Source organism: Coccomyxa subellipsoidea (assembly GCF_000258705.1).
Source record: "Coccomyxa subellipsoidea C-169, whole genome shotgun sequence".
NCBI classification, from domain to species: Eukaryota; Viridiplantae; Chlorophyta; class Trebouxiophyceae; family Coccomyxaceae; genus Coccomyxa; species Coccomyxa subellipsoidea.
In genome coordinates, this window is record NW_005178031.1 from 105,461 (window position 1) to 130,290 (window position 24,830).

General features: G+C 53.3%; 5 protein-coding genes across 5 annotated transcripts; 3 read left to right on the forward strand and 2 right to left on the reverse strand.

Moving 5' to 3' along the window:
- Nucleotides 1-290: 290 nt before the first annotated feature.
- COCSUDRAFT_66829 (hypothetical protein) lies at nucleotides 291-6,057 on the reverse strand (the record flags this gene model as incomplete). The annotated part of the gene is made up of 12 exons (XM_005645805.1): nucleotides 5,942-6,057; nucleotides 5,640-5,805; nucleotides 5,249-5,406; nucleotides 4,680-4,882; nucleotides 4,192-4,367; nucleotides 3,395-3,609; nucleotides 2,655-2,851; nucleotides 2,214-2,341; nucleotides 1,768-1,905; nucleotides 1,111-1,348; nucleotides 635-775; nucleotides 291-386 (listed from the first exon to the last, which is right to left on the reverse strand). Exons 1-12 carry the CDS (start codon nucleotides 6,042-6,044, stop codon nucleotides 291-293), a joined length of 1,959 nt encoding a protein of 652 aa, XP_005645862.1. The 5' UTR covers nucleotides 6,045-6,057.
- A 947-nt stretch (nucleotides 6,058-7,004) lies between these two features.
- COCSUDRAFT_17409 (ras-related protein Rab2BV) lies at nucleotides 7,005-8,588 on the forward strand (the record flags this gene model as incomplete). Its single annotated transcript, XM_005645806.1, has 5 exons — nucleotides 7,005-7,027; nucleotides 7,186-7,327; nucleotides 7,479-7,605; nucleotides 7,921-8,051; nucleotides 8,367-8,588. 5 exons carry the CDS (start codon nucleotides 7,005-7,007, stop codon nucleotides 8,586-8,588), a joined length of 645 nt encoding a protein of 214 aa, XP_005645863.1.
- A 2,270-nt stretch (nucleotides 8,589-10,858) lies between these two features.
- COCSUDRAFT_66832 (hypothetical protein) lies at nucleotides 10,859-17,064 on the forward strand (the record flags this gene model as incomplete). The annotated part of the gene is made up of 15 exons (XM_005645807.1): nucleotides 10,859-11,067; nucleotides 11,271-11,388; nucleotides 11,621-11,702; nucleotides 11,978-12,162; nucleotides 12,453-12,552; nucleotides 12,813-12,958; nucleotides 13,249-13,350; nucleotides 13,606-13,738; nucleotides 14,020-14,122; nucleotides 14,520-14,666; nucleotides 14,970-15,160; nucleotides 15,454-15,713; nucleotides 15,964-16,092; nucleotides 16,370-16,723; nucleotides 16,948-17,064. 15 exons carry the CDS (start codon nucleotides 10,859-10,861, stop codon nucleotides 17,062-17,064), a joined length of 2,376 nt encoding a protein of 791 aa, XP_005645864.1.
- Nucleotides 17,065-19,640: 2,576 nt separating this feature from the next.
- COCSUDRAFT_56544 (hypothetical protein) lies at nucleotides 19,641-21,392 on the forward strand (the record flags this gene model as incomplete). The annotated part of the gene is made up of 3 exons (XM_005645808.1): nucleotides 19,641-19,691; nucleotides 20,543-20,698; nucleotides 21,114-21,392. The coding sequence occupies 3 exons, from the start codon at nucleotides 19,641-19,643 to the stop codon at nucleotides 21,390-21,392; spliced, it is 486 nt and encodes a 161-aa protein (XP_005645865.1).
- Nucleotides 21,393-21,528: 136 nt separating this feature from the next.
- On the reverse strand, nucleotides 21,529-24,602 carry COCSUDRAFT_53962 (hypothetical protein). The gene is made up of 10 exons (XM_005645809.1): nucleotides 24,414-24,602; nucleotides 24,208-24,313; nucleotides 23,910-24,034; nucleotides 23,725-23,823; nucleotides 23,463-23,527; nucleotides 23,321-23,376; nucleotides 23,026-23,170; nucleotides 22,517-22,734; nucleotides 22,092-22,229; nucleotides 21,529-21,975 (listed from the first exon to the last, which is right to left on the reverse strand). Exons 1-10 carry the CDS (start codon nucleotides 24,521-24,523, stop codon nucleotides 21,904-21,906), a joined length of 1,134 nt encoding a protein of 377 aa, XP_005645866.1. The 5' UTR covers nucleotides 24,524-24,602; the 3' UTR covers nucleotides 21,529-21,903.
- Between the last annotated feature and the right edge of the window lie 228 nt (nucleotides 24,603-24,830).

The following is a 24,830-nucleotide window of genomic DNA, read 5'->3' on the forward strand; positions in this document are numbered from 1 at the left end:
CTTCAGTTCTGGCTAATTGCTTGCCACGAAGGGATGCGTTTGGATAGGCTTTTGGTACTGCAACAAATGCATCACGTCATCTATTAGGTTGCCATTTCCTGGGCACGGCTGCTCACTACTCTGCCTTGCTACTTGTGGAGCCAGCTCAATGGAGCGCTCTTGAGACCTCTAATCTCTATGGGAGGCCCCCGTTGGGAGCACTCTTCCCGGCCAACTGCTCCTAGCCAGGTCCTAAGCTGCTGCTGTGGCAGCTCTCCTTGCGGGTGCATGCATGCTGTGTTTGAGGGAAATCAAGGCCGAGATCTGCGGCTTGTGGCTTTCCAAGTTGGGAGAGGATCGTCTTCTCGCACATATGGATCCTCGTCTTCCTCCTCATATTGGTCAGCCTGCACATCATTCCAGTCATTCTTAGTCATGATCAACCAGAAGAGCACTGTACAGGTCCTGGCCCTTCATGACATGAGCCAGAGATGGTCCACTGCAAAGGGCGCCATTTTTCTCTCTTTGAGCACTTGCCTGCTGTAAAATTAGAACTTTAGCTGCCCTCAGTGGGGTGCTCAAAATTCATAGGACACGTATTTGAGGATGCTTCCACAGAGGCAAAGGCCACTCCTAGAGAGCAAAGATTCAGTACCTGGGCTTGGCGCCAGACAGAATCTGGGTGCTTTGTCACATGCGGCTCCTCCTCCTGAAACTCGGGGGTCAGGTCCTCTGGGGTTGCTTCAGCGCCAATGTGACCGTTCGCACCGTGCAAGTCTGCGTCCTCATCGTTCTCCTGCACAAATCCCACAGGCCCTTCATATATGCTCCAACAGGATGTCCCATGAAATATGCTCATCCTCGACACAGAGAATTGAACATGCGTGGACATGCCGCAGCGTGCCACACATTCCCACTTTCAGCTGCACAATTTTGCCTGTTCAACCTTTATAAGTCACATTTAAACATCTGCAGGCCTGCTATGGTGTTGTTGCTGGCTGTCACGAGTGAGTCACAAGATTGCACGCCCGATGCCTCTACCCATTTCCTCATTCACCTGGGGTATGACATAATCAATAGAAAACCTATCAAGGGCAGAAATAGGATCAAGGAAGTATTGAGAGTGCGCACCCGTTCTTCCCAGGCGCCGGGCTCTGCCGAGGGCGAGCGTGAGGGGTCGACGGAGGGTGCGGCTGACGCGCCGTTCGCATCGGCGACCCCATCGGCGCTCGACGCATTCCCATGGCCGTTGAATCGGCCGCGCCGCCACTCGATGGCAACGCCGTAATCCTCAGGCATGGCCGTCACCGTGTGCGCGGATCTCCCCCGCCGCATTCCCATCATGGCAGCCTCCGCGGCCGACAGCACCCTGCAGGCGATCCTCAAAACACAATAATTAGTACTGTTTTATGGCCGCTCACCTCCTTTTTCCAACCTTTTTAAATGGTTGGTCGTGGGACTTCTTTGCATACCCAGTGAATACTGGGCTCCAGTGCAGTCCGCAAACACTTTGCATTTGGCCAGTAGGACAGTAAGGCAAATGGGTTCACCACTGTTTCAGCGCTACTCTGCGCACAAATTCCAGAAATTTGCTGAGGCTGTATTGAGGCTGGGGAACAAGAGGGAGATAACATTGTATTTCATGAGGCATGCTTGCGGCAGACATTGCGTCCAGGCAGAGGGAGCGTGGACATGCTCGCCGCAATAACCTATAAAGAGACGCCCAGATTTCAACCCTGGAATGAAGTCACTGTGGGGGCCAATCAGCAAATAGTATCAGTGGCGCACATGGGCTCGTCCTGGGCTGCGCTGCGGCGGGAGCCGCCGCCGGCCTCGTGGCGCGAGGACGTGCCGCGGATGGCTGCGCGGATCAGAGAGTCGTAGGAGTTGCCTGTGTAGTCTACAGCCTTTCGCTCCCTCCTAGCTCTGCACGCAACCCCTGACTGTCAGCGGGCATGCTACCTCCAGCATGGAACAGACACTTTTCATACAAAGATACAAGTCCACAATGTTCATCTGTCACAGGACACCCGCTCAATTACAGGTCAGAAGGGTCCATTTGGAGCAGGAACTGTCGTTGTCAGATGTCATGTCAGGCTTTTCTTCATGCGAGAGACACGCGCTGTGTCCACGGCCTCTCCTTGTGAGGGACTGCAATGTAGAGACGTGGCAAGAATGCAAAAACACAGATATGCGGCTAGATTTTGGCTTTGTCAAAGGGGTGGATGCGGCACCTGCCAAAGCCCCCCTCTGGGTCCCGAAGCACGTTGCCCATCTGGCGCTGCAGCCGCTGACTCACCCTCACCCGCTTCTCCTCCTCCTCCCGCTTCACAACCAGGTCCGGCACTATCTCGTCCAATATCTGTGCAAGCGCCAAAAAGGGTGCCATTGTCAACATGGCAGACGGGTGAATGACACTTGAAAGACAACGGTATCTCTTCACTCCTCAACAACCAGTCACAGGCCAGAGGTGAGCAGGACAGGCGAAGAGTATAGGCGAGCAGACAGGTGAGGCTGGCAGGAAGTGCAATCAATCTGCCGCCTGGCTTGAGACCAAAGAAATGAGTGGAGGTGTTACGATGTAGTCATAGCGTCAGGCGTCAACTCCAGTCCCTTGTCTATTAAGACGGCGACAGCCAAAGATCTGCAGTGACAATTGGAAAATGGGTGCTCACCCTGGAGGCCAGAAGCCGATCGGGCTTCTTCTTGCTGCGCTGCAGCTTCTGGCCCAGCTCCGTCAGCTCCTCCACGGAGCTTCCCAGCAGCTCCCACACGCCCGGCAGCGGCGGCTGCGCGCGCACGCCCCGCGCCTTTGTCGCCTTGGCCTTGGGCACCAGGTCGGCCGGCGTCTCCCTGTACATCCGCCCCTCACCTATGCATATTTTGCATAAACAGCTTATCAACACACAGTCTTAGCACATCAAAAGAGGGAGTGCCCCAATGCGCCATATCACAGGAAATCGGCAAAGAGAATGACCAGCTCAACTCGACGAGTACCAGTACGGCGTCAGCTTCTCAGAGTGAATGCGACGTGCGTTGTGCGAGACGAGGCTGGCTGCAAGACTTGATGCATCAGGTGTCAGTGTGACACAGATTCCATTGGCAGCACAAGGCAAGGGCCAGGACCAAGCGAAGAGTGAAAGTAATGAAGACAGGAAAAGACAATGGTGCGCCGCCAGGGGAGATCCGCGGGCAGGCACACTTTCACTACAGAGGTGCTAGGTGCTATTGAGACACAGTAATCACGCAGTACGTGTCAACCGAAAGGAGCAAGCAGAATGAAGTGCCGGCCCAAGAGCCTTAATTGTTTACCGTCACGGGAGTGGCCCTAGGTACCGTTCAGCACCATTATAAAGGCAGCACATGTCAGGCGCAAAGCCGGACGACAGGCTAGCAAGAGAAACATTGTTGGCACCTTCGCTGGAGAGGCGCAGCTCAAAGTAATGGTACTCCAGGCCGCTGCTGTCGGCGCCCAGCGGCTGCCGGCGGAAGTCATCAACCGACGGCAGCACGCCGGTGGCCTTGGCGGCCGCGCGCGTCTCTTTGCTCGGCCGGATCGCATCCTCCACCTTATTCCTCAGATCGTCCCTGTCCAGCCTCGCCTCACACAGCGCCTTGAGCGCCTGCACCCTGCGTGGCAAATGGAAATTTCAACAGGAGCTACATTGCCCACTGCAGTGTCCCCAAACTACGCATTGGGGCAGTGAGAAAAGTCTCTATGTTGCATCAATGTTTTGGCTTATAACTGCTACCAATGTTGTGCCCAGCAGTTCTCTACATCCAGTTATTCATTATTGCACAGGTTGTCAGGGCCGCTCAGTGGATGCCCTTGGTCAATAATTATACAACGATTAGTCTTGGGCTGGTCAATAATTATACAACGATTAGTCTTGGGCTGGTCAATAATTATACAACGATTGGTCTTGGGCTGATGAAAGTGTCCTGCGATCATCCCAAGGGAGAGTGGTGCTGTTAAGCCCAAGCTATAATTGCTACAGTACCCTGCCACCCTCTGCCTAAGTCAACATCCACCGTCTTGTTAAGGGGTCTGTGGCAGCACCTTTATCTGCACAAAGCCGACTGTATATCCTTTCCTTCAAAGGAAACGGCAAAGGATGCAGATTCACATGCATTGCCATGGGGAAAGGCTGTTTCTACTGGCAGCTGTGCACCCAATGCACATTGTAAGGGATAGGTGATTCCAGCACCCACCTGTCCACTGTTGGCAGCACAGAGTACTCCATCGCCTCATGGCCCCTCCGGGGAGCGAACGGCGGCGGCCAGGGCTCGCCGCCTGTGCGCCACATCTGCTTGAGCCGCTCCGACAGATACATGGTCCAGTTGGCGGGCGTGATGTCAGATCGCGTGCTGATGCCTTTCAGCAGCGCCTGCACATCCGATCAAAAAGGTTCTCCAGAGATCCTCTATTGCTACCTCTAGATGATCGCTGCAATGGCGGACCTGGAGAGATAAGTGCTGGACATTGGGGTCCAGAATCAACTGTACATGTCCACTGTAGAACATGAATGCCAATTGCTGGGCTAATCCATGAAGGGCGTGAAATAAGTCACTCGTATGCTCCTAAATGTTTTCTTTTTTGTGAGAGGATGCAGAAAGACAATGGAATAGAGAAGTGCATGCACTGCAATGGAAAAAATGCATACCATAGCGGGGAAATAGGCCAGGGCAAGGAGACTCACCGTGTGCACAGCGCCGAGCAGCCCTTCGCCGCCAGGGGACAGGATGAGGACAGACTCCAGCTCGTGTGCGGTGAAGGCTCTGTCGAGCTTCAGGTCCTCCCGGAACAGGTCTAGAAAGTCCAGTATAGCGGCCATCTCCCACGACTTGTGCAGCTGCCGCCGCTCTGTGTCCTCCTGCTCCTTGGGCACACTCCTCGCCAGCACTGCAACACAAGAAGCCCCTCAGCGAGCAAAGTCACCCAAGTGCAGCCAGACACAAGGCCCCGCAGCATTGCCTGCCGAGCAATGCCTTTGTTACATTTGACGGGCGTTGGTGGGTGTCCTTGACTTCTTTGGAGGCTCTGCTTATTGTAGCGCAGAACAAGTCTCAACTCACTGCCCACTCATTGCTTTTTTGGGACACTAAGTTAAGACTCGTGCATTTCTCAACATGTGCATGAACAATTTGGCAGAAATGATGTCATGATGCAAAAACACATTCTGCCACCAGCCTGGCAATGCTTAAGGGAGTGTGATGGAGTCCCATCAGGTGTGCTCCAGGCTAGAAACAAATAGGATGCAGAGCTTGCCTGTTGGCCCATCCTGCATATCGTCCAGATCAGATGCATGCGCATCATCCTCTTTGGCCGCATCGATATCCGCATCGTCCTCGCCCTGAAGCGGCCGTAGCTTCCGGGTCATGTCATTGTCTGGGCGCTCCCGCTCCTCTATAAGTCTCTTCCGCTTCCTGAGATCCAAAACAATTCATGTTGGTCACTGCACCTTTCCCCAGCAACCCAAAGCAGATGCATGACTTTCGTTGCAAGGGTACCCATTGTGATGAAGGACTGGGGGTAATCACTTGCGTCATCACCCATCAAGGGTGCATGTGGTTGATACAAAGTTAAGGTGCAATGGGGGATAGTTTCCGCATGAAGTTGCACTTTGCAGAGGGATGGCTTGCGAAGGGAGTGTGCGCACCTGTTGCGCGCTGATGTGCTGTCATCGCTGAAGTCGCTGTCAGCAGACTGCTGATGCTTCGGCTGCCTGTAGTCGCTGTCGCCTGAGGGCTCCTTCACGCTGTCAGACAGTGAAACGCTGTCCTCCCTTGTCGGATACTGCTGGCTGGGGCCCTCTGGCATCCATCCTGCACCATAGCGAGAAGTCAATTTTTGCAAAAATGCTCATGAAGGTTGAATTGAGCTTGTGTCAAGGATGGGGCATGCATGCACACAGACAGCATACATTTTTGCGGTGACCTGTGTCCAGGGTGGACCACGCACCAGTACTTTGCTTCATACTGGCTTCTTGCGCGTGCTGTGATTGGAAACTGCTGTCATCGACATTGTGTGGTGGCTGGTCATCGGCAAGCATCAGGCTGCTCATGGTTTTGTACTTGTGAACAGCTGCTGTCATTACACCTCTGTCGACCCCCTCACCGGCCTGCAATCGAGGATGCTAATTTTGAAGCATTGGTGGTGCGAACCGGATTTGTCATGGACATCTAACATCACCAGAGGCTTGAGAATTGGCAGCACTGTGCAGCATCACGTTTCCTTGGACAATAAAACAGGGCCCAGGGCCAGGGTATGTTGCTGACAAGCATACACAGCCGTGGCCACAATTATGTTCACGCAGCGATGACACATGCATACGGGCATCCTCTCGGCCATGTCGATGGTGCGATTCGCTCCGCAAATCGTGTTAGTCTCGGTGACTTGCAAGATCAATAGCCACAAAAGAAAAGCCGCCCTATCTGTGCATGTGGTTCCGATGGAACCGCTGCCTTTTGACAGTCACCGATGCATAGCCCTTAAAGGCCGTCCATGAGGCATATTGGAGGTCAGAGGACGCGGCATCACAAGCCATTGCCCAAGTCGTACCTCCTTGTCATGGGGAAGCCTGCGGCAGCCTGGCCACCATCCCAGAACGTCCACGCCAACCACAAAATGGGATTGGGACGGGCTCAGGTGAGACGTACAGCGGCAACTAGCGCAGGTCGGCGGATTGCCTGCACCTTGTGCGCGGAAATTCCCTCCTGAGGTGACTAAGTCTAAAGCCATATCGACCCCAAAACGAAAGGGAATTGCCCTGCGTCTTGTGTGCAGAATTTTGGTGTGGAAGGTCCTCTTGTGCCAGGTGTTGTGGAGGTACAGTCTTTGCACCCGAAGCATCAAGGGAGTCTCGGGAACTCGGGTTTATTCTTGTCGCATCTGCTGAGGGACACAGGCTGTGCGCAGAGGGGCAAAAGGGTTCAGAGAGGTGTGCAGAAAAAGAGTTGCAGCTCACTTCCAGGGAGGCCCAGCTTTAAAAGAAGATACACAACCGGCAGCCATGAGCAGGGGCATGAATCACAAGGCGGACGACGAGTGAGGCCTATGCTGGCACTTGCTTCTTTTGACAACTTCCTTTTGCTCCAAGACTTTCTGCTGACCTATGAGCAAACCTTCAGCTCTCAAGATCTAAGATGATGCTGGAGGCCCGTGTCACCGGTATTGATGAATGTGGGTTTCTGGTGCCCCTGCAGTTATGACTACCTTTTCAAGGTTGTCCTGATTGGAGACTCCGGTGTGGGCAAGTCAAACCTGCTCAGCAGGTTTACACGTAATGAGTTCTGTCTGGAGTCCAAGTCCACGATCGGCGTTGAGTTCGCCACGCGCAGTATTCAGGTGATGGTCTCGCTTCCGTGCTTTCCCGGCACAACTGTGGCCGCTGTCCAAGCGATGCGCCAGCGGTTCCATGTCCCTTTTCTTATTAGGACGTACGGAGGCAATTGCACGCTTTGATCTTACAGCTCAACACATTGTTTGCAATCTGCAGGTTGACGGCAAGACTATCAAGGCGCAAATCTGGGACACGGCTGGGCAGGAAAGGTACCGTGCAATCACAAGTGCCTACTACCGAGGAGCAGTTGGCGCCCTGCTGGTGTATGACATCACCAAGCAAGGTGAGCTGCTGATTGCGTGTTTTACCCCTCAATTGTGTGGTACTATTAGCATTATGACAATGTGTCTTAGCACCTCCTGTGTTTTTTTTTCTTGATGTGGGGCACTATAAGTGGGGCACGCACTTGTCCGTCTGCTCTGGTGCCTTGATGAAGGGGAAAAACAAATGACTTCTTTCAGTGTCATCAGTCTATCTTGTCGCAGGAGGTTGAGCCTGATTGAGTCAAATGGTGTAAGGAGCAACTCTATCTCTGAAGGTGCTGTGCTCCTCTGGCAGTTGCTGGCTGGGAGCTGAGATGCAATGCTGTGCTGTGCAGTCACCTTTGAGAACGTGGAGCGATGGTTGAAGGAACTTAGGGACCACGCAGACTCCAACATTGTCATCATGCTCGTGGGGAACAAGAGCGATCTGCGGCACTTGCGCTCTGTACAGACGGATGATTCACAGGTGCGCAGCTGGCATGCATCGCGCAGCAGCTGCACTTCTTGTGCATGCCTGCATTCCATATTTTGGCAGCACACTGGCTACAATGCTATTTGTGATGCGTGCTAAGAGCAGAGCAGAGGGATTTCTGTCATGGGTCTCATTGATTGGGGCTTTTGCCATGCCTGGCGCCAAAAAGCATTTAATGTGCTGAGATGGAGATACTTTCAATGGGTGTACGCCCTTCAAAGTAACTCTGAAACGGCACTCCACACATCAATCCACCAACACATATAGTAATAAGGCAGTTGTGTCATTGGGACTTTATGCTATGCGCAGGCCTTCTGCGAGAAGGAGGGGCTGTCCTTCATCGAGACCAGTGCCCTGGAAAGCACCAACGTGGAGCAGGCCTTCCAGCGCATCTTGACAGAGATCTACCACATCGTGAGCAAGAAGGCGCTCGCGTCTGAAGACAAGCCGCAGCCGGACAAGGGCACCAGGATTGTGGTATCCGAGACGCAGCCAGAGGAGAAGAAGAAGTCAGCCTGCTGCAGCGGATAGACTGGGGGATGAACCACTGGGGAAGATCTGCCGCTGTGCCTCTTAGATTACCACTTCAAGTAACCATGTAGACCTAATGTGGGGAAGGCAGGGGCTGTCTGGCATTGGCAGAGCCCCCTGAATGTACATTTGCTGTGCCCTGTCGCAAGGCAATTTGATCTCTTTCGTTCCTAATTCGCCTTGAACAGATAGTTGCCTAGGAGCTACTCATCTGGCTGGGCGGGTGTACCAAGTCTCTGTATCGAAAGGATGGCCATGTTGGGGCTTGGTTGCTGTGCCCATCCGGGTGTGGAATCTCTGCAAAATCGCTGGCACTGCGCAGAAGCCAGATGTCTGCAGTATAATGAGACAGGAGTGTCGTATGGTCTGCAGCGTAATGCTGTCCCAGCAATGTAATGATTTTGCTTTTCCTGTGCGGGGGCTTCAGCGCTCGGGGCTCAGCGCTCAGCCCAGGCCCACAGTGCTGTGCAGGCATGCCAACAGCATCGGCAGCCCCACTGCGCCAGCACAGCACAGCAGTGCTGGACCAGCATCGTGCTGCCAATTGCTGTCACACTCACTGAGGCCGACTTGGCGATCTACCTATTTGACGCTGCGCCGCAACTTGCGCTTCACACTAGAATTAAGCTAACTTGCTGCTACGTTGCTACCATTTAGTATCAGCGCAAAGTGCATGCATAATGCGCCTGCGTCACCGGAAGAAGACAACCCTGGGGCATGATGTGCTGCGCACCTTGAAGCTTTCAAGCAAGCACTAGTTTAGAGCTCTTCATCGACAAGATCGTGAGGCCATGTGCCACAGATGACGATCTTCTTCCAGATTAGGCATGCCGATTCACCAAGCTTTTGGCCTGCCCGAGCCTGGAGCACCAAGGAGGCCGCAGCCAAAGTCGCAGGCCAATTGCGGACTGAGTCGCAGTTTTGGACGGGCACATCAGCGGCGATCCAAGTGAGCGAGCAGTGAGGTGCTTGTGGCGGCGAGCTGAGCAGGTCGAGGTTGCGCAAGGTGACAGCGCAGAGCATAGGAGGGCGCTCAGCTGTGCAGAGCTTTGCTGTTATTGCACAGAGGTGTGCAGCCGCTGGACACGGTGAGACGGGTATGCTCCTCCCTTAGTAGCTGAGTGTCAGGCTGGGATGCCTAGAAAGGATCGAAGGCTTGCCAAACGGTGCTAAACCCTCTGCGATCAGCCATGCGGATGTTCTAGCAGCAGCGTGCAATGCGTATTCGGAGGGCAACGGCTGGGTGGAATGCATGTGGGCGTGTGCTTTCACGAGAGGCGTCTGGATTGCTCACGAGAGCCGCCACGGCTCAGACCCGGTTAGCAGCAGTTTGCTGCGCCTGCGGATGCCGGTCACCTGGGGTGCAGGCATTTAACGGAATTGAACGCCGGGCTGGCACCACTGATGGTGTCAATAGATATTTTGGCCCTCGATAGTGGCATAGATCGTCGGTAGCTCACCCCCGGAACGCTTTCCGGGTTTTGGCGCTGTTTGGGCTGCGTGAGCAGAATGCTGCCGGTGTGGCTATAGTCTGGGGCAGATCACACCTCAGTGGCTTGCCCTCATTTCAACCAGTCTGCCCTGGTTGAGAGATTTTTGGGACAGCAGGCTTCCCGCAGTTTGTAGCACGTACCTGAACCTGTGGCATCTGGCAACCTAGTCTTATTGTTTGCTGTTGTCTGGATGGTTTAGTCGCTCAGAAGCGAGTGCAGATCGCAGAGGCAAGTTAATGTTAAGGATGCGTGGGCAGCGATGGGAGTATGGCGGTCTATTTTCTTGGTGTCTGCATCTTCAATTTTCGTGCAAACTCGTATTTCCTACGAGTCACTGGGCGCATGCGGTGAACGAGTCCGTTAATCTGGCCGGCCAAATACACCCATAAGGTTTTCTCTCCTGAAGGCTCGGGCCAGAAGAGTCAGGCAGACACAGGCGCTGGTGTCCTGGCATCGCCGCAGAATGGCGGAAGCCACTTTCTGGTGGCTCTGCGAGCCGTTGTTGTTGGCTTATGCTAGGTGTCTCGTGTGTCGTCTTGGTTTAATGTCTCTTGAGCAAGGATTGCAAGCATTCCTGCCTTCCATTTGCCAGAAATGCATGGAAAAGTTGATCTCCTAAGTCGTTTTGGGGTTGAAACCTTTGCAAAACCGCTGCAGCCCCAGTACAGACACCAGGTGCAGCACCAACTACCATGCAAAACAAGGCTGTTCCACCGGATGCGGCATACGCTGACAAGCACTGCCTGGCGCACAGGTACTCGAGAAGCGAAGGACACAATGCAGCGCAAGCGCTCTTTGGATGACATGGAGGGTCCACAGCCCGCAGTGGCCCTCGGGCACACCAGCAAGCGAGGCCGTGTGGTGAAACCCAAGCTGTGGGATGATGGCACAGAGGCGCCCATCGCTATGGGTGGCTCCAGGCTTGCAAGGAGGACACCCCCTCCCAAGGAGGACTCTGGCCCCTCCAGTGGCAGCGACCGCCCCAGGTCAGCCGCAGCCCATGCACCCTGAGACCCCTGCTGCTTTTCTATTTTGGCACAGATCATCATGACTCAGAGATCACCATGCAGTGGCATGACCAAATGGATCAGGAGCCAGTTACCTGCGCCTGTCTCCTGGACAACAGCATGCCAGCATGCTGGAGTACAGCATATGCAAAGATTCTGAGGGGCATGCATGGGCTGGGCAGGCGGCCGGCCAGTGCCAGTGCTTCACTGGGGACAGCCAAGAAGGCCACTGTCCCCCTCAGGGACGAGACAGGCCGCTTTGCTGGCGTTCGGCCCAAGACTGCAGCCGAGCGCTCCCTGGTGCGCTCAGGCATCAGTAACCCTCACTACAGTATGTAAACATGGGCATCATTGCTTATGTGGACATTCATCTAGTCTTGTTGCTTGTGTCCGTGTCAGTGCTCCTCTTGGCATTATACTGCCATGGACACCCCCATTTTGCTGTGCATTCACCGGAGCAGTCTGCATGTACTGGCATGTGGACATGACTTTGGGTGGCTGTTCGATGGCTCTGTTGCTGTGAACTGCGCAGAGCGGCGTCCCTTCCCAGGGTGGCATCTTCAAGAGCGCAGCAGAGAAGGTGTTGAGGAGCAACCGCCACCTCATGTCCACAGGTGTGCAGACAAACACTCCATCCACGCACGTCACGTTGCAAGCCGGTGGATGTCAACAATTCCCCAATTGTGCCTATGAGCAGGTGTTTGGCTGATTTGCTAGCTAATATGTGGAGCCGGACCTTACACCGGCAGTTGGATTCAGGAGGGTATTGCACAAAGCAGGAAGACTGCTTTCAAGTGGGGAATTGGACAGCGCAGAAGAGCAAGAGTCTGATCGTGTCAGGTTTTGTCTATAGTCCCACTCTCATCAATCCTTCCCATGCACTGCGCAGGCGAGATTGCAAAGATGGCAATCAAGTACAACTTCATCTCGTGCCAGGGCAAGACTCCCGAGGCAACCATGGCATCCGCGCTGTACACTGACATCAAGAGGAAGGAGTCCGGCTCCATTTTCATCCGCCCCCACGAGGGCCTCTTTGGCCTCAGGGAGTGGCTGGACCAGGACTTCGATTTCGAGGTGGGTCAGGGCTTCATTAAGATTGCTGCGCCGTGCTGTGACTGTGCAAGCAGAGAAGCATTACTCATGCGACGAGAGTGAACATGCTTATGAATTGAAGCTGAGATGGGCAAACACCCAGCTGTGGCGGACTCTTCTGAGAGGCTTCCGATACAAGTGCTGCATCAGCATGATAGCAAGAAAGCATTGCAACAGCGGACATGATACAAGTTAGTCCGCGCAGCACCAGTTTACAGCGCGGAAGAGCAAGATTGCTGCTTTGAGAAATGAGAAGTGTTGTGGTGTTGCAGGGGAAGTTTGCAGCTGGAAACGAAGCAGGAGACCAGCTGACTCTGCCCCGGGGCAACGGCAGCGCCCGGTATCGCTATGAGGCATCTGTCGGCGTAGAGGGTGAGCCTTGTTTTCTGGGCCAGGATCTCAATCCCCCTGCAGTCAACGTGGAAGCCAGCTTTCTCGCTCAAAGTTTAATCTGTGACTGGTTTGCGCCACATGCCATGCTACCATTGCCACTCTGGACCCAAGTGTCTATTGAATGAGACGTGCTCTCTCTCAAGGCCATGTGCCTGTGAGACTTCCTTTCGCCAGGTGACAGCAAAGTGGCTACCGCTATAGAAGGTCGTGACCCTGATCTAGTTTCTGTGTCAATGCAGAGTATGCAGGGGACTATGAGTCGGACGAGCAACTGGCAGCATCCACAGATGGGGGCCTGCGCGCCGGACCATACCTGCCGCCTCGAACAAAGCGCCGCGTCTCCTCTGCACAGAACGCCAACATCAAAGGCGGCGCGCAGCTTCCTGTGAGCCCCACTTGCCATGTTTCCTCAGCTAGTATTCCTGTATGCAGAAGCAAGGGTGGCTGGTTGTCCTGTAGAAGCCGTACCTAGCTTGGCGATGCAATGCATTGGTCGTCTTTCTTTCTGTGAGCTGATTTGGGCGAATAGGAAAGGAAAGAAAAGAACTTGCGCAGGCATGCATGCGAAGGAAGAGTCTGCCTGCGCTCCAGGCCCTGAGAACAGTGCTTGAGTAGAGATGCATGCCAGAGCCGAGTCTGCTCATAGCCCTGAGAATGATTCTTCTGATGTGACAGGGCTGGCCTCGCGGTGGACTGTCTCGGGCAGCCTCAACAGGCGCTGTGGAAGATGCTGCAGCTGCACGCCCCGATTTTGGAGCTGCGCGCTCTAAGAGCTTGGTGAGACCCTTGGTCTGTTTGAGAGAAAGAGTCCTGCCTTGAAAAAATGCTCAAGGGGCATGCCTGAATGCATGTTCAAGCAATAATTGCTGCAAAGCCAGGGCTCTGGATCCCAAGATGACGTTTTCAGTGGGCTGCCTTATCTTACCTAGTCCAACCCCACATGCAAGACCTGACTGCAGGGCATGGGATGTGTTCAAGATCATCTGGATGGCATGAGGGCGTAGTGCTGATTGTGTGCGTGTGTGCGAGCAGGTCAAGGATGCTCTGGGCGGCATGGATGCGCTTATGGAGGCTGTGGCTCTGGAGAACCAGCGATCGCGCCCCCTGGCTGATGCGGACTTTGACGACGATGACATGGAGCCCTCTACTGCCGGCTCGCCTCTTGGTACACCTTTAGCTCTCCACAACAGTGCTGATTGCACCCTTCAAATCTTGAGCATGAGCGCCTACGTCCTGCAGAGCGCATCTGAGCAGTGGATGCCTCAATGGATGTCATCCTGTCATGTCCATTAGACATTGAGGTGCTGCGGTCATGCATGGCACATCTGTTAATGGAATTTTGAGGATTGAAGTGCCTCATCGTGTCCAGTTGGATCAGACATGAACTGTTCATCGGGAGATCACACTCTGAGAGAATGACTGCATCAACGAGAAATCCTTTTGTAGGAAAAGAAGCCCAAAGGGACGACGCGCGCAGCCGCCGCGGCCTGCGAGCTGCACCGGTGAAGTCCAGGAAGCTGCAGCCGCCATCTCCCGAGCACAACGGCAGGTGTGCAATGGTTGACGTGCCCATTGTTGAACATTGACACCACTTGAGAGCTACAGGTCGTGCGAGCTGCATGCTGAATGCGTGAAGGGCTCCAGCTAGAATTGATGGATCTCGGGCTGTGTAAAGCTAGCTGCTGGCAGCTCACCAGGGCATTGACTGCTCCTCAAGCACTATTAGATGGGAAGGCACCTTGAAGGGAAAATCCCCATTTCTTTAGCAGCGCAAAGGTTGACAGCTGCCATCCCGCGTGCCATCGTCTGTTCACACCCTGTGTCAAGCCGCTCACGAGCGCAATGCATTGACACATCACCATGCATGACCAGATGAAATTGCATGTCTGCAGTTTGCACGCATTACTATGTACCCTGAACAGTCCTAGTGTCATGGCTGTGTGCAGGCGCGATGACCCGCTGCCGATGCGGCGCAAGCGCAGCAGCATGATTGCGCAGGCGGCCAACGGCAGCAGCGGCCACCCCCACCGGAGCGCGCTGCTGGATGACGACGCCCTCGGCCGCTCCCCAAGGAGCGTGGCCGCCAAGGCCAGGTACGCCTATGTTTTCAAGTGCTCTTGGCAACCCCAAAGCCCTGTTAGCACAATGTCCTCGACAAGATAATTATCTTGTTTAGCTGCAGTAAAATGCAAAGCTCGCTGTTCTCGAGGATCACTTCTAGTGAGTCTTTTATAAAATGGCGGTGACCGTCCACATCGTCAGGATTGTTTGCCGCTTTCCCGTCTGGGATATGACACTTCTGCTTGCCATCCATATCAGATTGGCCACAAAAGTGAGCGTCTTCATGTCAGTAGCCGTAGCGCTTTCCAAATGATGGCTGCGCCTCACATGTGCAGGTATGCCAACCCGTGCGCGCAGCGGATAGCGACCAAGGCTGAGGAGGAGGGCATGGAGGTGGAGGGCTTTGGTGTGGCGCGCCTCCAGGCTGCCCAGGCCAAGCTGGCGGCTGCCGGCGGCATCGGCCCCACCCGGGACATCAAGCAGGACAACATCCTCAACCTGCCCCTGCCCGACTTTGACATCGAGGGTGCGTCAACTTGGATCTTTTGTGTGCAGGTTCCCCATGAGTGTATATCTTAGGCCAAGCTCGACGCACACCCTCCTTTGCTCCTCGCATGTACACTAGGTGTACTTGATGTGACCTGAGATCTGCTCTTGCTTGTCGCTCCAAGCTTGGACTGCTCTAGTTGTTCTGCTGTGGCCTTGGGGGCGTGCTCTGCCCTCATTATAGGTGTCCTGAGCGCTAATGTCTGCCTGATGCCTGGCAAGCTTGATGATGTGTGATTTGTCCTGACTTTGTGCCATTGAATTCGCCTGTAGCCGGCGAGACCGGCGAGGAGGAGGAGGATGCGCTAACGCCAGATGAGGCGCCGGCCAAGGACGCGGTCATCAACGAGCCGACCGAGGTGCCGGCCGCTCCGGAGTCCAGCCGTGCCAACAGCGAGGACGGCAGCGTCGCGCCGGCCGCTGCGCCGGCCGCCGCGCCGCAGCCGGACAAGCCGCCCTCTCTGGAGCTGCTGCACAAGATGGAGGTCAAGCTGCGCAGCCTGGAGAACTCCGTGGGCCACCTGCACCCAACCGTGCGCTTTTTCCATCCCCTGAACGTCACCTGTGGGCCCTCTGGGAATATATGGACTGTGAAGCGCCTCATCTTCTTTGTGCATCATCTTTGGACTGGGATTGGTTTTGACCTGAGCCTTGGAAGATACGCTTCAGCTAGTTGCTAGGAACATACAGGTGGGCAGGCCATCGTCACAATCAATAAGCGTGCTATTGTTCCGTGGATGTTACAAGTGCGCCTTGACTGAGGCGATATCGGCAACGGTGCAGGTGGGCCAGGCATGCATTGACCTGAGTAAGGCGTACCTGGCCGCCAGGCAGGGCGAGCAGGCGGGCAAGCACCTGCAGAGGGCCATCGCCATCCTCAACAAGTCAAGCCGCGGCAACACCCTCAGCCAGGTGCGCAACCCTCCCCCTGCCTTGTTCCTTGTTCTTTGCTAGCTGAAGAGCACTTCAGCAATCTTCATTGCCATGAGCGCCTTTGCTACACAGACAAGCAACGGTGCCCATGCACAGCCTGTTGATGGTGGCATGATTTACCTCGACCATTGTAAGGGGTGATTTTGGCGTATTTGCTTGCAGGATGAGCTCATGATCCTTATTGAGCACTTGAAAGCTAAGAGCTTAGCTTTTCTCCCCGGCAATGAGAACTGAATTTCTCATGCGTGTGTTGCAGGACGCAAAGGAGCAATTCTCCTACCTGCTCGGCAGGGTCCAGGACCTCAAGGCAGAGGCGTGCCAGACCTCGGCCCGGCCAGCTCAGCAGCCAGCTCAGCAGGCGGCAGAGCCTGCGCCAGCACCCATCCCCACCCCCAAGATGCTGCACCCGCCCCCCTTCATCCTCCCGGGGGCCACCTCAGCCCTTCCCACCCCCAATCAGACCGCCGTGCCCCCACCGGCAGCACAGCCCGTCGCGCAGCCTCCTGTGCCGGCACTGGCGGCTGTTGTGAAGAGTGAGGCTCGGCCCATTGCTCCTGCCGGCCTCGGCATGGGCCTGCCATCGCCGATCGCGCCTGCGGCCGCAAGCCAGGTATGGCCGGATTCACTGGGTATCCTTTGCATGACTCTTCCATCAGCGCATCAGTACAGAGAGGTGTTGTGTACACGTCGAGCGCTGTTTCCCTGCGCTGCTGCCAAGCCATGTGGGGCTTGCCTTGTAGGAATATGTTCGCAAAATCTGCACAGAGAACTGCATTTTTTGTCCGTTCATGGAAATCCATCGCTTGTGCTCATGTCATGGCTGTGCTTCTGCAGGTGCATGCCGCTGCTGTGCCTCCGGCATCGGCAGCCTCACAAGCGACATCCATGCCTGTGACAGAAGCTGCCCTACCGTCCACGAGCACTCCAGCCTTGATCCACACCTCTGCTTGAGAGCACCGGCCTGGGCAGGCATGCCTTGACAAGGGTCCCACACTCTGAAAGGTTGGGAGAGTGCCCTGGCCCAGAAGTAGATTGCAAGGCCTACTACTGGCCGCAGGCTCATCTTGAGGGGCGCAGTCAGGTGCTGAAACGTAGGGAAGCAGACTGGTGCAGCAGACCATTGCGCCTTGGAAGTTCTTTGATGGGCAGAACTAAGTATCTGGTGGCCTAATCTGCCCTCATGTTTTGTAGACAAAGCACCTTTGTCCGCATGGTTGAGAATACCTGAGCAAGGTCGCTGGGAACAGGCGGTGCATAATCGAGATATACCATATGGGTATCTCTCATAGATGCGCAGTGGATTGCTGCCCGTGGAGCCAGGATAGTTGACACCTTCTAGGCAGCAATATGCTGGGTTGGAATTGGAGAAACATGAGGCCCTTTTGGACAAGGACGGAAGGTGTCAGTCAGAAGAGATGGAAGTCGTGGGCTGAGTGTTCCTATTGCATTGCATGGCCTTGCTTTCTCAGGGGCTGGATCAGTCTCCAGTAAGCGCTCAGGCAGCACAGAAGCATGCACAGTGCGCCAGGATCTTTTGGTGGCTAGGCGGCGCACTGCAAGGAAGGGGTGTGCCAAACCGGCACTGCAAATGGGGCATTCATAGGCCTGCATCCCTGTTGTTCGGCTTCCATCTCATGTGGGAGCTGCGATGGATTTTGGCCCTTCTGAGCAATCCTGATTGCTCAGCACAGGGGGTTCTCGATCAATTCGGTACACACTGCTTAGCAGAAACCAGCCAGTCCTGAGAGGATTGCACTCTCGGAGCAGTCATCATTTGTTCATATGTTCTGGCGGCAGTCCGCTGATTTGAGACTGCCGCTCTGTGTCAGACTTTCATCACTCTGCTGCTTTTTGTGAATGTTCTGGGTTATGTGTTAGGTTTTGCGTTGATCAACTCATCAAATTCCATTTCCTCCTGTGAAATACCGCTCGCGCCATTCATACGATATGTGTCCTTTTTGCAGTGTGTGTGTCTCAGGAAGTGTGTTGATGTTGCATCGTTTTGAGCTTTTCTTTGCTTGCGTTCCTGATCCCTGCAGCTATGGGAAGGTTGTAGCTCTTGGGCTTTGGGCTGTGTTTTCCTCGCCTTTATGGGAGGTCTATGCTGCTTTCCTATGAAACAAAGTCTGGGTGGATGTTGAACAGAAGGCTAAAGCTTGTGCCAGGGATGCAGGCAATGTTGGATGTTTTAAAGATATCTAGTTTCTTTTTCTTCCCTTCGGGGGCCAAGCTACGAGCTTTGACTCACATGCTGAACAACAGTCTGGCTCCATCACCAGTGGCTGTGTTGCTGCTACTCAAGCGCACTTCTGATCAGCGTGAGCATAGTGATGTGGGATTGAGTTCATCTGCGTGGCAATGCATGCCTTTTTGAATTCTGCTGCCCCAGTGTAAGAATGCCTCATGCTCCAGGCAGGTCAGGCAAATTTCTTTACAGCCATGCAATCCTTGGTTCTATGCTGCTCCATGAAGCAAGGGGGGAGGGTCATATCTCAAGACAGTCTGGAGATCATCTACTGTGGCATCCGGCACTGTTTCACAGCATCATGTGGCATGCAGTCACTTACCTGTCCGGCTCGGCACCGTGATCACGAAGACGGTCCGGGTATCCCCGCTGCTTGCCTTGAACTCAGCTTGCGGCGGCGTGGTAGGACTGCTCCAAGAGGGTATCTCCACGGAATAATCTTTGGTAGGCCTGGGATTAGCGAAAACTCATCCGGGGCAGGGAGTGCATGCATGTATATGGTGAGTGAGTGATAGGCTGCAGACTATTGAAGGCCCCGCAGATGTGGCTGCAGACGCCCTGCGTGTATGCCCTATGGCCTCTGGCTTTGGGTTTGCCGACCTGTAATAATAATAATAATGCAGTCACTTCCTAGATTGGCACAGCTGGGGCTAGCTGCACATGTGCTGTACAGCTGCATCAATTGACAAATTAGCTGTAAATAGCTTACATTTACACGGAGGACATAAGGATGCTGTACAAGAGGCGATGGGTGCATTTTTGCCAGCCAGCAATCAAGTCAGAGGAAATGCTTCATAAGCAACAACTTCAGTCTCAAGCTGTGCAAGCTAGCTTCCTTGGCGGAGGGTTACTCATGAGGATCAGTTAGTCAGTCCGAGATCACCTAGTAGACCCTGGCTAGCTCGCGAGCACTGTGGCACTGCTAAAATAGATGTGATGGATGGAGAGGGAACTGTAAAACATGCTGGCTGCTAGCCAGCTCTTTTTGGCGTTCTGTATCGCCATCTGCGCAGCGTTTGGTCGCGGATGCTTTGTGCTGCAGCTGCACGGTTCAGGGCTAGCGGCGAATTTGAATGTCCTACTAAGCTCGCTGCCGGCATTTTACGGTGTCAATGGGAGTATCTATCTAGACAATACACGTTTCCAGTACGGGTGCCACGATGAGGGCGGGTTTTTTGACATCTTCAGTCCGGGCGTGCTGCAACCATACACAGCGTCGAAAGAGCAGCAGGGGTGCTCTTATTATGCATTTGCTGAACCAATGCGACAGCCAGTCAGTGATATGGGGATCGCCTTCTGTGACGGCAGATATGACCCTGGCATCTTCCAACAGGTGAGCCTCGACAGATTGATCTGATTTCAGTAAGAAGCAATGTTGAACTTATGTTGAAGACGCAGAGAACGACGGCTGCTGCTTAATTGAGAAAAATTTGAAAGTGTATCTGTCAGCAGGTTTGGAAGCTGCAGCCAACTTTCAGAGAGGAGGTTGATGAAGCGTTGAGAGTGCTGAAAAGCTACAGGAGCCCCACTATAGCGTTTCATGGTAAGCATCAAATCTGCTGCACGTCTTTTGCGTATTTAATGATGGCTCTTCCAGACCTTGCCACAGGTACGGACTCTGAAACTGTTGGTGTTCTGTTTGGTTTGCAGTCAGAGGAGGTGACAAACTGAATGAAGACAAAGCAGTGGTGCGCACACACTCTCTTCTTCCCCACTATCCTAGTGAATCAGATGAGATGATCTTGGAGCTTCACAGCTGAACAAACAAACATACAACGGATTGACTATCCAGGACTGTCTGGTCTTTGCAGGGCCGAAAGACCACGTTCCCAGTCGATCTTCTGAATACATACCTGGACAATTTTCCTGGCATGAAGGCAAGAGGCTCTCAAATGCGCAATGCACTTCCTTCTGCCATCCCGCTGTACCATGCATCATTCAATTAACCTGAAGGAGCCCTGCTTGCCACATCAAGCATGTAATAGCTCTTGTGGGGGATCTGTACCAGATCCCACTCCCATAGACAGCAGAAATCCAAAGTAAATTGTTCTTACCAAGGAGCAGTGTATCTAACGTATCAGTCCAAGAGGATCTAGGGCACCTGATTGTTGCGCACAAGATTCAAAGCCTGGACTCGTTATTGTCGACATTCTTGGCATGCAATGCTCTGTGGATGTGGCACAGGGGGGCACTTGCCTGTTGTTTGGAGACGAGCACAAGGCTCTGGTGGAGATGGAGCGGCTGGTGAGGGAGCACATCGGCTGCAGGGTGGCGCACGGATCGAGGTACTACCGGGCTGAGGGACACCATCAGCAGTCATTCAACACGCAGCCCATCCAGGTGATCTTTTCACTTGCATCCTGCCAGCATTATGAAGTATGCATTTCAGTGCATAACAAATAAATAACCATGCTTTGCCTGCAGATGCACCTTGCCTCCTGGCAGGGACAGCGGGGGTTACAAGGTTAGTGCTGGGCGTGTTCTGGCAAGTGATGAGCATGCATTGAGCATGTGTTGAGCAGAATTTGCCATGTGGCCTGTCCGAAGAAACAGGGGTGATCAAAGCATTTCATGCCCCTGCAATTGATTTTATTTGGGTGCTGCTGCATATCTGCCTCTTGTTGCTCTGGTGCATTCCTGCTCCCCTACAAGCTGACGTGGACACCTGACATAGGAAAGCATAAGTACCAAGACCTTTCTCAACGCTGATTTATGAGTGACTGGTACAGCAGCAAACGACTGGGGTGGCATGCAGGAGAAGTGCAGGGCAACCAAGGAGCTGATCGCTGATCTGGAGCTGATGGCCAATGCAGACTACTTTGTGGGGTCGAGCACCAGCGGTGTTCCAGGGGTTGTGGCCGCCATGCGGCTGGTGTTGTACAAAAAGTCACAAGTCACAATGGCGGACGTGACATACAATGACATGGGGTCGAAGCTGCGGCGCTACTGGGGAATGGGCGGTTTCCAGAATGTCACAGTGGACACTGTCGCTGAAGGAGTGGGGAGTATACGAAGAAAACGTGTGCATGCATGAATCTGCAGTGCAACACCATGTATATGTATATTGAAGTGCCATTCAAGTTTTAAGTGAACTGCAAATTTGATGCAGAATAGGCTTTGCACGAACAAGATTCCTGCACATCGCAGGGCACGTCAGTATTTCTTATTATGGGAAGAATTACAGCGCTTGATACTTTTCGTATTACTGGTACAGCAAAGCGGCGCATGCGCATCATTACCACAGTTGATTGAACTAGTGTGTAAGGGCATGCTCCGCGAGGCTGATTTACATCTCAATTATTCAAACAGGCCTAGGCATGTCCCCCTGGATTCCAATCGCAATGCATTGTGGCACCTTCTGTAAAGATACCTTTTTCTTGATACGAGACATGCGCCCCTAAGCTTAAGCAGACACTCTGAAGTCTATGCTCGAAGTGGTGCTGAGAGATAGCAAAATAGCCTAGATATGATAGGCAATCTGCGGAAACAATGCAAAGAATTGCTGCATTGTAGGGCAGTGATAGAGTTGCAGCTGCTGTCCTCTTTCAGTTCTGTGGCCTGCCTTCGGTATACTTGCAGACACAGTCATACAGCCGGCCATTGAGCATTTGAGCCACCTGGCACAGCACATTACATGCATGTCTTAATACTACCAGCAGCAGTCAGCCGAAGTCAAACACAAGTGCAGCAGAACTGTACAAACTGTACACAGCCAGCATTTTGGGGGGCATGCCTCTTGGTGTTTGATCATGCCCAGTTTGAGGGAGTCGACTGTGAATTGCGCATGCAAATTCGTCTCGATGCCCCTTCCCATGCCTTCCAGGACAATGAGGTCTGCATCGGACCCCTCACTGATGACCTCTGCAGACACCTGCAGGCCATCGCACTTTTCACACAATGCTGATCAATTTAAAAATCCCAAGACTGAGAATCAAGAGCCGAACAAAGCACGCAGCGCTTGGGCGCAGTCGTATAATATGAAAAGTGAAATACAGCTTCAAATACAGTGCCGCAAGATGCCAAGAACATAGTATGTGTGAAGTGAGCAATTATGCTTCAGACCTTGACAGGTGCTGAGTACCTAGAGCAATCATTCTGTTCACCAAAGGTAGAAGAGCATGCATGTGTTTTTACAGCATTCAAAGAGCAGCGCCATACCTTTCTGAGATCGATCACCGGAAGGTCATTGCCAGAAGGCACCACCGTTAGCATCTGCTCATTGAGGGCCCGTCCGAGAATCGCATCGGACGGTGCCGCGCGCTGCACAACCCCTTGCAGCTCGTCCGCAGTGATGTCATTGATGGAGGGCTGCGAATTTGCCGCTAGCACAACGGCTGTTCCCCTCTGCAGCAGCTCTCTCGCCAGTGGCAGCATCCCTGCATCTTTCAGACATCAATAATGGCCGCAGGGCATGGGATTGAGAAAATATACTTGAATGGTTACCCAAAGAAAGTCACGGCCTGCTCAATTGCCATGGATGCTGTCTACAGAGGCGCGTGTGCTTGGAGGATTGGGCCTGACTTGGAGAGCCAGCCACGCTTAAGGCACAGTAGCCTAGCATGCATGCATGATCCGAGGAATCCTCTGCACTCAGCGCTTGATGCTGCCGTTAATTGGTAAGATATGGATTATCAGGGTTATTGGGTCTTTGATGAAGGCGCCCGCACCAAGGATCACGTCAGAGCCAGCATTGTCCACAAATAGCAGCGCTTTGGAGTAGTGCTTCTGTTTGTAGATATCCAGAATTGTGTCCAGATCATCCACTGCCCATGGACGTGCCAGAAGATTGGCTCGTGTGGAGTCAAATGCTGCCTGACCACACAGCATGCATTAGCAGAAAATTGTTGAATATGCAGGTGTTGTGTAGACATCAGCGCCCGTGTTTCGGGCAGCAGCATTGCATAGATGGAAAATTTAACAGCGTTTTTGTTTTGCTTCTGGTCAGGAGCAGCAAGAGCTCACCCCATTGGCACTGAAAAGGTCTGCCGAAGATGCAGCACCCAGGTCGAATATGTTGCCTGCAGCGGATAATACCTTTTTTAGAGTTGCTTTATGAGGTCTTTGCTTGACCTCTTTTTCCTCAGGAATTCCAGCAAGGATCTACCTGCAAAGACTCCTCTCAAGACTGTCTCCAGCCTCTGGGAATGATCTGTAATTGAATCTAGTTCCCTGCAGCAATACAACAAATACGACATCATGGGAAGCCATGCTGCAGAAATCAATATGCATTTGACAGACATTCCATGCGCCAAAACGGCCTAAAAGCCTCATCTTGTACAGCCATGCACTTGATTGGAAGCTTCATGCATGCCGCTGCGCAAACATGAAGTCGGAGTATGCAAGCAAAACAAGAGACACAGGTTTACCTCAACAATTCAGGTAGGAGAGCCAGAGCCTTGTCATTCTCCTCAGCCTTCACAGATCTGAAGACATCTTCAAAGCCTTCCTGGCGGAGACATGCCTCCCTGAGACAACATATATACATGGGTATAATTTTTGCTGTGCATACACTAATCCTTGCAAAGAATAAGGACATGATCAATCCTCTCACCTGAGTGTGCAGAGGGAGATGCATGATGGGACAACATGGCCGAAGCCTGGAATGTCTGCTCCAGAATGCTGTTCAAGCTGCTGAAGGATTGCCTCATAATGCTGTGCGAAGCTTTCCGCTTTCTCCTGCACCAGATCAAAGAGATTGTTAAGCTCCAGCTTCAGCAGCAAAGGTAGATCATATTGTCCACCAACCTGCGCAAAATACACTTTCAGGGCGTGCACAACGTAGTTGCCTGAAAACGTACCAACTAGGGAATTTGCTGGCTGCATGTGCATGTAGAGCGACAGGGGCTCACCTGTCTCTCTTCAGAAGAAAAGGTAGTGTCTAATGATGCCCTTAGCTTGAATTGGGGAATGCTTGCCCGAAATACTTGAATCCAGTCTTTCAATGTGGGTTTTTTGCTACTGTTCCTGCACATAACGCGAGATTCAGCCATCAGATCGCAACTGCGAAGGGCATAGCTCAATGCACAAGATTGCCAGCTAGAGAGCTGCAGCGCACCCTTCAGGTGGCGTTGAAACGTAGTCAAAAGTTCCAGGCTTGTAATTTCTGAGCACTTGAGGCAGAGGCTGCAGTGCGGTAGGCTCAGCGCAAGCTTGTTGTACAGGCATGCGAAGGCCTGCAGATCAGCGAGGCAGGCAGGCGTCACTGCAGTTGATCGCTACTTGGATTAATGTTGCACAAGATGCTTCGAAACTTCGATTTTTGATTGCACTTGTTCCAAGAAGCATCTTCTTTGATCAAAACAAGCCTTGTGCCAGCACGTGGATGAACACGTGGGATCCTGCGTCCTTCAGACATCTCGTAGGCTGCGAGCACTCAATCCACAATGACTATAATAGTATCCAGAATGAAAAATTCGATCTTTTGCTGAAAGTGAGCCAGGTGCCACGTGTCCAACAAGCAATTCATACATGA

Coding starts and splice junctions, on each gene's coding strand:
- COCSUDRAFT_53962 (XM_005645809.1), bottom strand. CDS start 24,523: ATGCCTGTACAACAAGCTTGCGCTGAGCCTACCGCACTGCAGCCTCTG. Junction 23,824..23,909: donor ATCTCCCTCTGCACACTCAG/GTGAGAGGATTG, acceptor ATGTTGTCTCAG/GGAGGCATGTCTCCGCCAGG. Junction 22,230..22,516: donor CGGTGATCGATCTCAGAAAG/GTATGGCGCTGC, acceptor GATGGCCTGCAG/GTGTCTGCAGAGGTCATCAG.